Here is a 17513-nt window from a genome sequence, read left to right on the forward strand (position 1 = left end):
GAATAGGCAGGTCCTTGAAGACATCATATTTTCTCAGTTATATTCGTGGAAATTTAGAACAACTCGAAGATTCATTACCAAATTCCCCTACAAAGCTTAGACAGGAAGTTCTTCTGTCAGTTTATTAACAGAAATAAAGATAACTATTGTATTCATAAACATACGCATAGAGCTCCCCATTCATTTATATATTCATTACGATAACACTATATCTGTCCATAAATATCTGATGAGTTAGATATTTTTATTCAATGTTAACAGTGTCACTGACATACTTTATTCAACATTAGAGCAATCTTAGTTGACTGTAAACTTACAAGCAACAAGTACTTAATTACTAACACTTATAAATAGTGGTGTCTTGTAAAAAAAGATTTTGTTCAATATAGTATCAAAGCAGAAACATTTCAATTTGAAATGGATCAAAACAGAAGTAAACTTAAATGATTATTCACTAAGAAGTAATCACTATGATGTTCGCTTATTGGTTGTGAGTGATTTACATCTATCATGTTGTAATGTGGGAACTAGTTTAAATGGATCGATATTATGTACATCATCATTAAATGTTGGTTCAGTGTTTTTTGTCTACTGCTTTTGTGTTGGACCAAAAGGTTTGTTAACCAAAATTAGCGGCAAAGTTATTACGTCCAAAATGTTATGTAACAATAAACAACTTAATTTTGTTAAACGGATCAGTTTCTGGTACATGGTCGATCAAATCCTTGACTTCCGCAGCGATTTCAATGGGATGTGCGGCGACAACAAAGGCATAATTGGTCGCTTGGGAGCGTATGGCTCTCGCTAATAATAAGGCTTCCACTTGCACAAACCAGATCCTGGGGTTGTTGGCGCCGTATGCCGGTAGTCTGAACTCGGAAATGGCATTAACTGAGCTAAAAATATTATCATCTGAATGTGATGCGTTGAGGGGATTCACTTGGGGACAATCGATATCGGTACGTTTGCTTGGGGAGTACATAATGTGGAGAAAAAATATAATAAAACACTAGTGTGTCAAGTAAAAAATGCAAGTAATATTATGATTGTAATACACTCGAGGCTCACCAGATAATTGTGGCGGACCAAAAAGTATATTAACCAAAATTAGCGGCAAAGTTATTACGTCCAAACGTTTATGTAACAATAAACAACTTATAAGTTATTAACACAAATAAAAGTTTAGGAACGTTACTTAAATTGGCCGGCTGTTGCGTGTTCCGTTGTGCTTGGTCGCAAAAATTCACAATTATAGATAATTGATAATCCCAATGAGATAGATATGGCTCCAGTAAGTTTGCCAAATGTAGAATGTAATGGGAATGTCACAATAGTCTATAAATATAGATGATAGTCAATTAATAGTCCAGTTATCATATTCACAGGCACAATAGAACGAGGCATGTGTGTATGAGAATGTATTTATTTATGAGTAATTACAATGTCATGCTATGTTGAATTCAAAAACGGTAGGAAGTTAGTTAGCAAGCGTTCAAGGTCAGACACTTCAACAACAAGTACAATTGTTTAGTGATAAATGTACAAAATGTGAACATAAACAAAATACATGCAAAAGCTATCGAAAATTGTTTACAAAATAGGTTTAATAGACCTATCTCCATACTTTCAACCTCCTGACAACAGAAGTAGATTATTTATACCAATCAATTTTATTTGTCAATCATAGAACGTGTTTGGTGTGGGCTAAATATATCCAAGTAGTATATAACAACGGTCGGGCATTGAATGAATTTCAGTAGAACGAAGCGCGATCGGTATGAAAATGCATGAACAATAATAATCGGAGACGATGAACTGATATTTGCAGAAGTAACGTTCAAGGTTGAGACGATTGATTAATAGTTTGCAAATTGACTATGTACTATATGGTTCTCATATTTCACTCAGATATTCTGTAACTTTGTGCTCAAATACATTCGATTGTCCCCGTTCGTGTTCTTGTTTGCTACACTTGTAGAAGTGTTCAACAAGAATCATCTTCATCTAACATAGTTTATGAGGTCAGTATTTTTTGAATGTCTCTATAAAGCATACTCGATCAAGTAATTAATAGTGAACAACTAAACAATATTGGAATAGCAGCAATAAAAAAGTCAGTTTCAACTGATTACTTATGTTTGAAAAATATTTAAACACTGGACGCCATTTATTTTACTCTTTGTTTAGAAAATGTTCAGAAATTTTCGGCACCTAACTGACAGGTTTTTAATAATTTTTATCGAGTGAGTTTTGAGAAATGTCATTTTGTTAATGTTATATGGTTGTTTATGTATGAAAAAAAACATACAGAGACAAAGAGGAGTTTTATTTTCCACATGATAATCTTACAGGATATACTTGAGTTGGAGAACTTCAGTTGGTTCATAGTTTATTATTTCCAAATCCGTATAATGCTATACAAAGAAGGAAGATATAGAGAGTGTTTTCTCCTCGATCTGTTTACCGAAGATAACGGAAACTCGTTCTGTACTTTTACACAAGTATGTTCAGTATACATACATGAAATAATGAAAGCACTTTATTTACTAGAAAGCATTCGAAACACAATAATTGAGCTGTATTTGAGACTACACTAGTAAACTGTATTGATGGACGTGGATGAATTGCCAGTAAACAGTTAATCTATTTGAGCATTTTCCTAATGTTGACAAAAATTATTTTCAAAATAATTGAGTAATAATGCATATTTGAATCATTCAACACTCACATACGAAGAAAGGTCACTTTTCAAAATGTTATTCTTTAAAACATTCGTGTAAACTTGAATACAGGTTCTTGGTAGAGTTTCATTGTCTAAGTTGGATGGATCAGTCATAACGTTTTCATTCTCCTTCTGAAAAGCATCATCATCACGAAGTTGATGTAGAAGTGATATATTCGAACGTGATATACCCATTGAGACATGAAATCAGAAAGATTGGTTCAGTAAAGAGTGCTCTCTTCGATGAATTTATTTTGAGGACTTTATAATAGCAAACTTATGCTCATTTTTTTCCCGAAATGCCAATAAGAGTGATTAAAAGAATATTACTAAACACGGCAACAGTACAGTAAAGAGTTAAAGGTACAAAATCGTACTTCCTATTTAAGGAACTGATAATAATGTCGTTGTTTAGAGCTTAAAATGATTCGAACTAAATATGATTTTAACAAATGTCCAACCATAGATAACTTAGTTTACAGAGAATTTTTTTCCTGGCTGGATAATTTTTCTGGCTAAGCCGTTTTAAACTACAACGAAGTAGACGTATTAGCAAAACGTTGTTAAAAACATTAAAATTTTCAGCCTACAAAGCCTAATTTCTCTGTATGTTCATTTTTTCTTTCCTATATTTCCATTATGTGTGATATTCGTTAGTTAATATCTAAATAGTCAGTAAAATCGATTGATGAGTATTTCGATTGATTGGTTGATGTATTTTTGAAATGTGGATAAAATATTCTTCTTCAATTATTCTTTGTCTTCTTCAGTGTGTTGTACAAAACTTAAAGTTTATAGTTTCAAATATCATTTTCCGCGGTTACAGCAAATCAGTGTCAATCTAGTATTCATTATAGATGTTTTGTTCAAATCTGACGATGTTATAAATATCGTTTTAATACATGATTTGATTAACCTATAGTGTAAATGGAAAGCTCACCTGTACATGAGTTAGGTGTTCACAATAGTGTTCAGATAGATAATGAGCGCTTTACAGTTGAACAATTTAACTCTCAGGAGATAATAACAAATTAGTTAACGTATTTTATTTCCTCTATCTTTGTCACAATTTTGCTACCCTTTCAAATTCTATCAAACAGTGAAATGAGAGTAACGTTTATAATATATTATGATGGGTATGATGGATGATTTTCTCATGGGTATAACATGAATTACTGACAGGTGGAAAAATCAAGTTAGCCACTTTATTTGAGAATAAGTGACTTTTAGAACTTATCACTAGTCTTAAGGATGAAAATTGTCGGTCAATACAAATATATGTCTGATCATTAAACTGTAAATTTTGTCCAAAGTGGTTTATATACTAAACATTAATTTATTATGATTTATATAAGTAGATACGAATAAATGTGAGATGAACAATCTAAATTAGCTGGATGTTGAGACCTATCAATAGACTTTACATTGTTAGACCATCGTTTCTCTAAATGTATTCGCAGTTGTCATAGGGTCTTACGTAGTTAATTTGATTTTAATGACTGGAATATTAATTTCAGTACTACAACTACGAAAATGAGTGTTCTCTTATATCTAGAGCCTTGATTCTTGCTATGCCGCGTACTACTGGACTACTAGAACGATCGAACCCGCAACGTCGCAAGAGAGAAGACAGAAGACTAGTAAGTACGAATTTTATTCCCCAAATAGTGTCGAATATAGTACAAAAATCTCATGTATTCATAGTTTTTGGCTGAAAGTAAATCATCATTACGGACAGTCAATAGGCACATAGGGGTCCCTTCTCATTCATCCAATACGGAAGCTACACGTTCAAATTCTAGAATGTTCCGCTAGTGGTGATTGGATTGAATGTCTTCGGCTCTTTATGGGCTACTTGAGGCTTCTTTGAGTCTGCTAACGAGCCATCCTTATAGTTCTTTTTTCATGTCATCACTTTCTTATTGTTTATTAAATAAAAAACTTGGTTAGTGACATGATCCATCCCAAAAGTTGAACGAAAGCATTCAGTAAATAAATATGTTACTAATGTATAACATTAGGGAATATTTATTTAATAAATCGTGAATGCGCACCAGTACTACCAGGACGAAACTACCGTCCATCAATTCATCTATTGAATTACGATGTGTTCACTCGATACGTTTCCAAAATAATACCTACTTGTCAAATTCAATTTCTTTCTACAATTTATCTTAACTGATTTATTTGGTTTCATTTTATTTTCAGACCAAATATCTAATCGCGTTAATTTGTTATTTGATTACATTAATCAGTTATCATCTCATAAGAGGTTATCTGTACAGTTACTGTGTCATTTAAATTGATTAGCTTCAGAATGTTTCCAATTTTCAACTACGTGATTCGTTGTATAAGAGAGTTTAAGCATCTTTTACAAAAAGTCAAGACAAGTTCACTTCTTTCTTTAGATCTACATGAAATAATGTAGTATAACATTTGTTTTATTCCACACACTCTCAACTAATATAGGACTAGGTGAATAGACTATACACAAGTAGAATTCATTTTGAATAAAGCCTATTTTTCATTTTATCTTCTGAGTTGTATTGTCTACCACTTACTATATATGAATTATTCAAGAATAATATCGTCTAGGCTTCTTTTCTTCATAGGGTTCTCTATTTCCTTGTTCTAGTACATCATTTAACTTTTTTGACAGCTTATTGTCTATATTATGTGATTATAGTAACTAAAGTGAATTGAATTATTGGTGTTACTTCTATTCTTACTTTCTTGATATTCATTGTTAGATGTAATAACAATCAGATGATATAACTTATCACCTTCTCATTGACTTTCTCTATCTTTTACCAAGTTATTCAACAATGGAAGTTAACTTCATATAATCTTTTTTACCATTTACAAAACTGAATAACTAAGAAATTATCGATTGTGACCGATTAGTATGAGAATTAGAGAAATGTGATCTAACTGTCTTCTAAACGATAACAAATGTGTCATCTACAAATCTGAGCAAGATGCGTGTTATGAATACACCGGCTAAGATAAATTATCCAATATAGGTCATCAATAAATTTATAACAACTGAGATACAGTAGAATCCATGACCAATCCATTAGTTTGTTTATATAAAGTCCTTTTAAAGGTGAAATTCATTGGTATCAAGTAGTTTTAGAGATTTCACAATCGAACTGGTGCTTAATGAGCATCCTATAGAGAGAATATTATCATCATCTAGAAAACCACCAATAAACTTGAGACGTAAACTAAAACACTAGTATTTAAAGATGTATTGTTCTTTATGACAGATAATCAGTGTTGGATGTAGTCACGTTGATAGATGTTCAAGAACGTTTTCTTCTCAATCACATTTTTCATGATAACTGTTCGTATTGCCGTTGTCGGATTTGGTAACAATAAGTCTATCCTTTTGTAAGGAACAAAGAGTTCTCAGTTCTTCTTTAAAAACATTTTAATTTTATCACAATGTGAAATATTTTTTAGCGGCAAATAAGATTCATTGTCTAAAAGTATCTTAAATATTCGTTCCAGAATTGGAGCGATTTCTAGAGTACGGAAAGGTTTTCTATGTATCCTAATGTTTAATCCCTTTTCTAATATATTTATTTCATCTGTATTTAAAATCCTAATTGAAAGATTATGAACCACCCTTAGATCATTAGAATTATTTTTTAGTGGTAGTGTTATCTTTTCCTTTTACTTCAAACTTTTCCAATTTCTTAACTTGTCTAATTTATGATGAATTTTATTAATGGGTTTAAATTTCATTGGTAAGGTTGAACGGGAAAGTATGAAATCAAGTGGGTATCAGAAGTCTGATTAAACTATTAAGGCTTTTGATACATTCAATTCATATTACTAAATAAACATTCTTGATAACCACCATTATCCACACAAATACAAAGTGATTTCTCACATAGAATCATCTTGATCAAAATACATGACAATGACATAATCAGACCCATTTTTATTTTGTTTAAACGAAATATTCTTCCTCTTTCATTCATACTATTTAAAATTATGTTAGCTTAATTCAATTATTTATTTGCTCTGACCATGTGAATCACACTGAGTCACGAAGCGTCAGTAATTCCAATTACTACCCACCGGTATATCACAAATATATTATTTTTCTTACCAAGCCTGAGGTTTTATCCACACATCTTCCTAATCGATATTACATCCGACTGTGCAAGATAACATTTTGCTTAGCAGTCATATACGTATGTAATTTAAAACGACACCACTTTCAGAAGAATATTGGATTGATCTTTTATTCAGCCATGTCGTTAATTAGTTACTAATAATGTTAGTTGTTCTAATTTTGGTTGGTCTCATTTCTAATACTGAATCGTTAGAGCCGCATGCACACAAATGAGGTTACTTAAGAAGATTCAAAAAATATTTATTTTCTCTGATCAATCCTTATTTACTGACTGAATAACCACAATGATATTCTGAAAACATAAATACAATTACCACGATCTTGTGCACAAATTTGTCACAAACAGCTCTCAACTTTTCGACTCCGAATATCTTCTTAAAAAAATATTAACTACTAATAAGTAGCAAAATATTCTACATGAAATTCCAGAACGCGATTTTCACCACTCTCCTCATAGCTTGTTTGTAAACAGATGTGAATTTTGTATGTTAGTTGTATCAATGAGGAAAGATTACTCCAGCTTGCGTTTTGTATTCGCACTGAGTGCCGAATAAAACATTGTCTCTCATCTTGAAATCTAAAATTTGAAATACCAAAATTAATCAATTTTCGAGTTCAACTGTTCTGCCGACACTTATGCCAATCACTGTAAACATTACAGTGTACAGAATTTTATTTTGTCACAACTATCGCTGAAGTGCAGCGGTGATGTAAACATTGGCAGATGTATTTGTTCAATGAAAATAAGCATATTAGTTTACTACATAAGAACAGCAAAAGGCAAGTGTAAATGGTGTCTGATAATTTTACTTCGAAAATGATGTAAAGCATTCCCCAAGGAATATGTATCTCTAATATTACGTTCCACATAATGAACCAATACGGATTCCTTAATATTTCTAAGGTTTAGGCTATCAGTTGTTTTACTTCTGAAGGCAAAGTTCTAGATTACTATCATTTCAGTAATATTAAACGGTGGATAAAAGCTGCAACCATGGAAGTGGTGTTTGAGAATTATGAATCTACGACACACTCCACAATATACGATTTTAACAATTAGGTGAAAATTTTAGCAGGGAATTATATAGATTTCTCCTCTCGGAGAATCAGTGCGCTCAATGTGATAATGAACCCTGTTTTGAATATCGAAGAAAATTATTGTTTTGTGTTATCGAGACTGTTTAATCTCTGTACGTAGAGTCGATTGACTGATATCCAATGAGAAATTACTTCAGTAACTTCAATGCTACTAACATTTTAATACTTCCACTTCTACTTTACAATAGGCAGTCAGGATGAACACGCTGTTTAATCGGTGATACCATTGGATATAAATAGACGTATGCAGCTTCAAATGATCAAAGGATATTGAAGAGTATGATGAAATGTCTCAAGTACATGAGGAAAATACGAATTATTCGAAAATGACAAGGAACTCATTTAGTTTACACTAAATGTTCAGTTTAAACTTGTGGTAAATAATAAGGTAAAATTCATTCACCCTGTTAAATGGAATCCACTAGTTTTCAGTATATCCAACATATTTTACATCAAGATGATATGTTTATGTGCCTTAGAACTATGCATTTGAGGGGATTAGTTTGACTGAGAGATGCATTTGCTTATTTGTCAATGTGACTGCATAATGCAACCATTTAATACAAAGTATAAGAGAAATTATTACATAAATTAACATGAGACATGGAAATCTACATGAAGACAAGTTGCCACAGTTCACAAGATTACTTCACAGAAATTCAGATTGATTAATCAATTTCCAGGAGTAATATGTTAGAAAAATATGTGGTCCGAAAAAAATGCATTGCTAATAATGCAGGCAAATAGTAGTAACGATAATACAGTATAAAATATAGATTTCGCGTGAAAGTTTTAGTTGATATTTTAAATGGTTATAGAAACAGCGAGGCTAGCGAACATGAAATCGAACAAATTTTAAAACTCGAATAAACTAAATAAGTAGTTCGAAATTCAAAAGTCTGATTCAGAATATCAGCTACTGAATAAAATTTATTACTGAAATAATCAACACCTGAAGGTAATTAATATCTTTGGTAATCAATCAATCGGTATTGTGAGATGATATAATGTTGCGCATCAGTTAGATTTTTTAAACTACAACATACTCCGTGCCCTCAAGCTTAGCATCTCAATACTATAACTGAAGAACTCAGACCGTACCTAATTACATTTCACACAACCTTCTAGTAAAATGGTTTTTTCTGAGGTGAACCATATCATAGACTGATAAGTATACAAGACTGTATTAAAAGCACTGGGAAAGCCTAATGTGATGACAGATAGGCTTATTATCATCTGATAATGACTCAAGTGTTAAAAGACGTGAGGTGAAACCGTTTTACGTAGTATTCTTTATAAATACTCCTCACAATTTCAACCAACTTCTAGTTAACACCACTTTGCATATTCATTTATTCTTGTGGACGTTTTGGATTAATATTCTCAGTTTAATATGAAATTTAATTGGTTCTGTCCTGATATTATCTGAACAACCTCTGAATATATAGTTGCACCAGATAACTCTTTTGTCCGACTTTGAGTCTTCTCAACGTTGGGTGATTTCAACTCTACTTAATATCAAAACTATTAACTGCGGTTCTACCAAATACATCTTCCAATACTACAGTCAATTTCTGTATGGCACGATCACTATTTAATCCCATCGGTAGGGTCCTAACTCAATCCCGAATTGATTCACTACATGGGTTACGAATTATTGCCAGTCCACATCAAAACGGGTCATCTTTGAGCACATGGTAAGCATTCAAATAGGTAGTTTTAAAATTGATCAATTTAAATGTGATTTGGAACAGGTAAATACATCATAGGGAAATTCATTTGTGAGATGTACCAATGGCCATCAACCACCATGCAAAACTGTTAACAGGCGGACATTTTCATTCTTCCCCGTTTGTACTCTGTAGCATATGATATGTATGCTGAATGAAACAACGAAAGATATTGGCTTTAGGCATGAAGTCTCATTGGTTGGTGACCAATAGTTGTGAGTCTTTGTTTAATATGGTTACAAGTAATGACGTGAAAACTATTGGTCAAAAGTATTTTTAGATATATTTATAAGCCACTAGAAACAAATGCATAATTTATCAACTAACGACGAAATCCAAATAGATATTTCAATATTATTCAGAATCACTCAGTTCTTGTGAGAATCGTGTCACGCAAAAACACATACGATCATGAAATTCTGACATTGAAATAACTGCATAACTCAATAGTCAGCTCGAATTACAAGGTATGGATTTCAAATTGTGTAAACTGTGTGTAATGCGTTTGGGGAATTTTTCAGTTAACAATGGAATAGGGGTTTCTGTTGAATGGAATCCAGCAGTCAGAATAGCAATGACGTTCTTCTCAGTTGTTGTGGCAGGGGTAATATTTCTCGGAAATCTGCTGGTGTTAGTCACATTTGCGATGACAAAAAATCTCCGACTTGAAATCGATATGTACATTGTCTCTCTTGCAGTAGCTGATTTTCTTCTGTCAATTCTGATTCTTCCACTGGCAATTGTTCGTCAATATGTTGGATATTGGCCATTTCAGTCCAATATACTGTGTCAGTACTTCATGTCTGGGAATTTTCTTTTTTGTTTAGCTTCAGTACTCAGTCTGTGTTGCATATCTATCGATAGATACATAGCAGTCACTCAACCATTGCAATACAACAGAACTCGTGACTACCACCGACCATTCAGTATGTTGCTGGGTACGTGGTTGTTGGCATTCATTTCTATCGCGTTACCATATGTTTTTAGTCACCAACACCATTTCAGTGAGGGGATATGTTACTTGGGCTACAATACTAGTTTCAGACTATACGTAGCTGTTTTCCTTTGGTTTATACCTGTTCTGATAATTGTATGTGTTTATTGTGCGATATACTCTGCCATAAGACGCCATTCAATTCGATGTCGACAAATGTTCAAGGTCCACACTGTCAATGTACATCAAGATCATTCACGGAACTTTCAGAGACAACCATCAGATACGACAATGAACTCCTACCGTAAATCAAGTAGGAAACCTCTGGTTCTTGCCGAATATTCACTTAGTAACCTTGGCATACCAATGTCCACCAATTCACTGATACTTCGTTTCAAATTATTCTGTAGAATGTCAACCAGTGATAAATCGAATGACAGTATTGATGGGTCACTCAAATATCCTGTTAAACACAAATATTCTGCACAAGTGTCTGTCCATGTACATCCTCAAGTGGTAAACAAATCAAAAGAGGAAGTCAGACACGTGAACTCTGATTTAAAGTCATCCGATTCCGTTGAACAAGACCTGGGTGAAAACCTGATATTGTTAGATCAAACAGGAAATGAAAATATCGAAGAACAGCCCAGTCTACAATGTGTACAGGAATGTGATCAAATATGTCAGGATAGAGGTAGGGGCACATCGAAATCTGAATTCACTGACGTTACCGACAATCCAAATGGTTGTGAACCACATTCTATTTCAGAAAATCCATATGACCTTGAATTTCGAAAATTTAACCTCAGTGAGGTCGATGCTAAAGATAAAGATTTTCCTCAAGCAGTCGTCCACGAAAATGAAAGAAATAAGTGCAGTCTGACTACATTTAAGCGAGAACTACAAACAGTAAAGGTCATGACAATAGTAGTTGGTTGTTTCCTCTTCTGTTTTTTGCCATTTCTCCTGGTACATTTAGGAGAAATTATTTGCACGTGCATATTTCCAGAGATTCTACATGTACCACTTTCATGGTTACTATACCTCAACAGTTGCTGCAACCCATTTATTTACGCTTTTCGTAACAAGCCCTACGCGGACGCATTTCGACGACTTTTAGACACAGAAAACTGTTGTGGAAAGATGAGACTGGTAACTTGTTAAACGACTTATCCTTCCACCAAAAGGATTTGCTTTGCTTGTACTAATAAATTTTTCCACCAGACAACACACTTGTTTTCATAATTTATTCTCATGCTTAAGCTATAGTGTTGTTGAAAGATGTATCAAAGTGGCAATCCGAAACTAGCTACCTAAAAAGCTGGTTTACTAAATAGTCACGAATTGTATTCTTTTCTGAAGTCAAATAAGTATATTCAAAGTGATAACGTTTTGAGGACAGTCAGTATGTAAAGGAAGATTTGTATCCTACTAAGTGGGAAATCAGCGTAATAAGAAATCTGGTTCAGTGGATATCGAATGATATGCTTTTGATCATAATTGTGGTTCGATCAACACATGAAATAACGACTCTACTGATAAGCTGGTTTGTTTGGAAGGTGCACGATCATCCAATTTAATATCGGTAATTAGTTGATCACATTCAGAACTTTTAATTCCTAATTGAATACAAGTTCATTCAGTGAGTGATTTCAAGGTGATGCATATCAACATATTAATATCATAAGTAAATATAAGCCTAAGATTAGGTTTCACACCATAGACCTACCCATTACATGGAGTGATGACGAGACAGTTTGCAGAAATAACTACCATAGGAACAAGTGAACGGTTATTACTTTGAGTAAGTCAGATTTTGTGTAGTGACTGTTTTATGGGGTGAGATAAATTTTCCAAGATAATGAGTTAAGTAGTGAGGAGGCACTTTCAATGTAAGTATGACTATATGATAAAAGTTCCTCAATCACGTGTACCACAATACGAGGATATAAAGAATGTTACAATGTTCGAAAATTTCTTACCATTTCGATTCGAGAGCAGAAATCATACATCAAATAACATTTATACCTATTATGTATATTTTCTCCTGGTCAAAATCGAGACATATATATCAATCCCTTTACATTCACTCTGACTGTAACTTCATACCTAACTGCTTGGTGAAAGCAAGTATATTTGCATAACTGAAAAAGACAGTATGTTGCTTCCCTGTGTCCTAAGTAAATGTGGATAACTGTGTTATCCGGCTAGTATGAAGCAATCTGTATGATTTAAATAGTGAAATTTAACTAAAATAAACCAAAATAGTTCGATAAACTGAAAATATAACAGAGTTTAAGGCAACTCAGAGAAGGAAATTCTCTTTTCAACAGTGTCATTCACTTTAGATGTACAATCGCATGCAAAGTTAAGTCATACTAATGGTAGTCTGTGATAACGTAGGGGGCCATACAATAATTTATCGACGAACCAGTCAGACTTATAAAAGCAAGACCAAGATGTTAGCGCGGAACTCGTTCACCCGTATGGCTAATATAATTTTGACATTATAGATGATGTCATCTCGTGATAAGAACCCAAACTCTATTTCCTACCTCTGAAGTCCAACCCTAAATATCTAATTCTTAACCCCTTAGGACCAATTATTTTGACTATATGGATGAACTTGAAACAAGATTCTTGTGAACATCGTTTCTTTTCAGTTAGAAGTGAAATATAGTTCTGAGGTAATTGCGCACTCTGCAACAAGAGATATCAATTAACCTTAAAATCGATTTCACTAGAAACGAACTACCCAAAACAAACAATCCGATTTGAAGAATTCAGGAAACGAGCCAGATGCATATTCATTCACCTCAACAAGCTGTCGGTAATCTAATATTAATAATCCACACCATCAATGGTTTAAGAAGACTCTTTCACTCATTTGATCAAATAGAGATGTGGTTCCAATCGGTAAGAGATGGTCCTCCAATCGTTTATGCACTGTTGATTTATCGAATTACAATTAGATTTCAGTAATGTAGATAGACTGTTCAATAACCTCGGTTTTTACCGTTAGGCTTTTTCGAAAGAAAGTGAAATTCTCGCTCAATTAATAAATAGAACTGTTTATGCTCCAAAATTCCCTCACAGACACACGAGCTGGTCAGGGACTTTAAGTTGTCTTGGAAAATCACTGATGTTACAAATATCTTTATGCTAACAAATATTTCCTGTTACTACACTGAGAAGTATGGCAGTAATGGGTTTCGGGAAGTTTGTAGATCATTCAGTCAATTACTACAGGAAGTACGAATTTACTGAATTCATGATTCTGATTTATTTACCATCAGAATTACAAGGCTAAAATTTTGAGTCACTATTCAATGTTATGCTGATTGATCAGTGAGCAGTGACCAAAGTCACATTTTTCTAGTTCTAAAAACTGATTTAATTTTATTGAGTAACTCTCAGTGTGGTTGTCAGTCTGTATGACTCCACATCAAATACACCATGTTTTAATGTTAGCACGTAAGCAACTGTGGAAAACCTGAACCACAGATTATTTTTGAACGCACAACAGAGTACAAACACTTTTAGTAAATGAGACATTTACAAACTTAAGTATGTGATGGAGAGACATATAACATTTTCCATACTGACTCGTCTTCTTACTTCACTTTTAAACCTAGTTGTCTAGATCGCTGTTCATACAACTTGTAATATCGAGTTGTTAAGCAGTCATATTTACAGGCTGAATTTGACGACACATTCGTGAGAGTTTATAAGTTTCTCCGTGCTTTCGGCTTTTCAATATTGACAAAACTATGAGCATAAGAAATAGAGACGATAGTATTTAAAAAGAAACTATTTGGTATACTCAATCACTCAATTTTTATCTTGATATACAAAAATGAAGTTCAGTAAGTCGAAGTTGTGGCAGGAGGAATCTAGTAAACAACTTCAACATTTTCATATCTCCTGTGTAGTTTAACTTATTTCAAGTTTCTTACTGTAACAATGAGTGTGAATAGGAGATTCAATAGAAAATAATTGACAGATGGCTTTATCATAATGTTGTTTACACAGGTCTAAAGGTTAAATGAGATTCTTTTAGTAAATTAATTGTTTACTAAACAGAATAACCATTGTGTTCTATTACTTAGCTTGACATTGTGTGATATTTGGTAGTTAAAGCATAGTTAAGTCGATTTTTCAATGAAGAAACACAGATCAGGTCATCTCACCTATGGAAACGACTGGAGGAAATTAGTAACAGTTATTTCAAGTAAGATTTTATCTGAATGTAACATCAGTATCTATGAGTTGATTCCTGCATGTTGCGTTAGGTAATGAATAGGTTGACCAATAATATGGACGAATATCTGTTCGTCAATGGACACATTGTACGTTTATATCAGTAGAACTCAGAACCTTCATTAGGTTTACCGAAATTTTCAGAATTACCAGGTTATCCTTTAGTTCATGCAATAAAACCTTATCATGAATTCGGATCATATTTGAGAAAACTATGAGTAGCAATCAGTGAGTAGCAATATAAGGTCATAATTATATTAAGTATTTTCATTTTAACCTCATAAACAAACATAATTTTAGTATGAAAATAATCATGTACACCGAAATCACTGAGAATATCCATCAGAATGAGATGATCCAGGGAACGAGGATTTGAAATGATACTTGTTCAGTGGATGATAGGTTCCGAAATTCCATTCGTACATGAGGCATTGAACGCAATCTTATTAAGGAATGTTTTGATTTCATTCTACTCATCAGATTACAGTCTCATTGAAAAATTTAACGGCTCTAGTTCACGCACAAAACACTTCTAGATAATGACACAATAACTCATGTCGAAAAACAATCATTTCTCAAGATACATGACCAAACGTGTATCGCACTGGAAGAATTGACTAAAAGGTTAAAATACTAGCTCGATACAAAATACGCTGTGTGGTCAGTTAAATATTGAATACTCCTTTGATTTCAAAAGTCAAGTATGAAAACAACAAGACAAGTTTTGCTGCCACTGATCTGTTGCGAATAACAGGTATCTTCTGTCGATTGCATAACAAACAATTTAAAGTAGTACATTTTACGTAGAGAAAGATCAAGGTAGCTATAAAGATCATTCAAAACCTGTTTACTGTTTCCAATCTCGTTACTATCCGGGCAATCTCAGTTTCAAATATTTTTTGTATCCTTGTTTAAACATTTACTTAATAGTTTCTTATTCCATTACTTTCTCACCGGAACCCTGGTCATCTACCTAGTCAGTCAATCTATTGCTCCTTTACAAATAACAGGTAATGTTATTTTACCAGTAAGGGGGGCTTGCAAGGGTTGTGGAGTGTTATTTAGATCACGATAAGCAGTGACCAGTGGAGTTCAATAATGTCGAGTGTGAGAATGGACGCGTATTATCGCGAATCAACCGAAGTTAGATATGTAGATTATTATATATCTGCCCAATAGTCTAAGGGTTAAGCTCTCGTATCGAGACGTATATGTCCTGGATTCTATCCCCGATGATTTTGTGTATAAGCACTATTGAAGAGTACCATATTAGAATGAAACAGTTGTCCAATCTTTCTTGCTTTTTTAAACTTTGTCGACTTTAGTTTGGTTCGTAATCCCGATAATATTATTTTTGATTTGTTATCAATAACATTATAATCTGTGAAGAGTAAAATCTAGATTATTCTTTCATGTTCAGTATTTAATGTTTAATAAAATTTGAATATTGTTAGTTCCTTGTAGTAATATTATAATGGTAAGCGGATAGTCGTATTCGCAAAGATCTATGATGCATACTAACGTTCTGTTTGCTTACTGAATCAATTCAACACTAATTAGAGTGTGTTACATTTGTGATCAGTTATCATCGGTCTTATTCTAATAATAACTAGGGTATATAACGTGTTATAAAATAACTTTATACTGAATGTAAATTTGAACTTGACTCTGATGTAGTTTGAGATTTTGTAGCATGAATTTCATGTAACTACCAAGTTGTCATTATTACCATGCTGTGGTTCAACACTTTCATTGTAAAAGGGACTTTGATCTTATGTTAGAAATTAGTCAGTATGAGTTCAAATAATAGAGGGGAAATATCCGTGTAAAAACGAGTTGAGAATTAAATAGCCACTAGCAAGTGAGTACCATTTTTCCAGTTTAATATTTCAAATATTTGTGTTGGAGATGTATGAGTGACAGTGTGGTGTGATTTACTTATATCCATATAAGTAGTATATGGTGTGGGTCAGACATAGAATGTATTTTGGCAGATGACCGATGACGAAAGAACTGAAACGAAGCGCAATCGGTAGGAAAATGCACGAACAATGGAATTAGAGAAGAAACAGTGAAGATAGAGACTATTGGTTGTTAATTTGCAAATTGACTGTACATTGTATGGTTTTCAGAATTTACTGAGATAGTCTGTAATCTTTGCTTAAATACAATCGATTGTCCCCAACCAGTGTTTTGTTCACCACAACAGGAGAGCACCGTAAAGATTTTGTCAACATACCTTAATAAGATTGCGTTCAATGCCTCATGTACGAATGGAATTTCGGAACCTATCATCCACTGAACAAGTATCATTTCAAATCCTCGTTCCCTGGATCATCTCATTCTGATGGATATTCTCAGTGATTTCGGTGTACATGATTATTTTCATACTAAAATTATGTTTGTTTATGAGGTTAAAATGAAAATACTTAATATAATTATGACCTTATATTGCTACTCACTGATTGCTACTCATAGTTTTCTCAAATATGATCCGAATTCATGATAAGGTTTTATTTGCATGAACTAAAGGATAACCTGGTAATTCTGAAAAATTTCGGTAAACCTAATGAAAGGTTCTGAGTTCTACTTGATATAAACGTACAATGTGTCCATTGACGA

General features: G+C 33.2%; 1 protein-coding gene across 1 annotated transcript; it reads left to right on the forward strand.

The window, feature by feature from the left end:
- Positions 1–11042: 11042 nt before the first annotated feature.
- Smp_145530 (hypothetical protein) lies at positions 11043–13465 on the forward strand (the record flags this gene model as incomplete). Its single annotated transcript, XM_018796896.1, has 2 exons — positions 11043–11558; positions 13376–13465. 2 exons carry the CDS (start codon positions 11043–11045, stop codon positions 13463–13465), a joined length of 606 nt encoding a protein of 201 aa, XP_018651992.1.
- Between the last annotated feature and the right edge of the window lie 4048 nt (positions 13466–17513).

The sequence above is a fragment of the Schistosoma mansoni genome, chromosome 4, assembly GCF_000237925.1.
Source record: "Schistosoma mansoni strain Puerto Rico chromosome 4, complete genome".
In the NCBI taxonomy this organism is placed as follows: domain Eukaryota; kingdom Metazoa; phylum Platyhelminthes; class Trematoda; order Strigeidida; family Schistosomatidae; genus Schistosoma; species Schistosoma mansoni.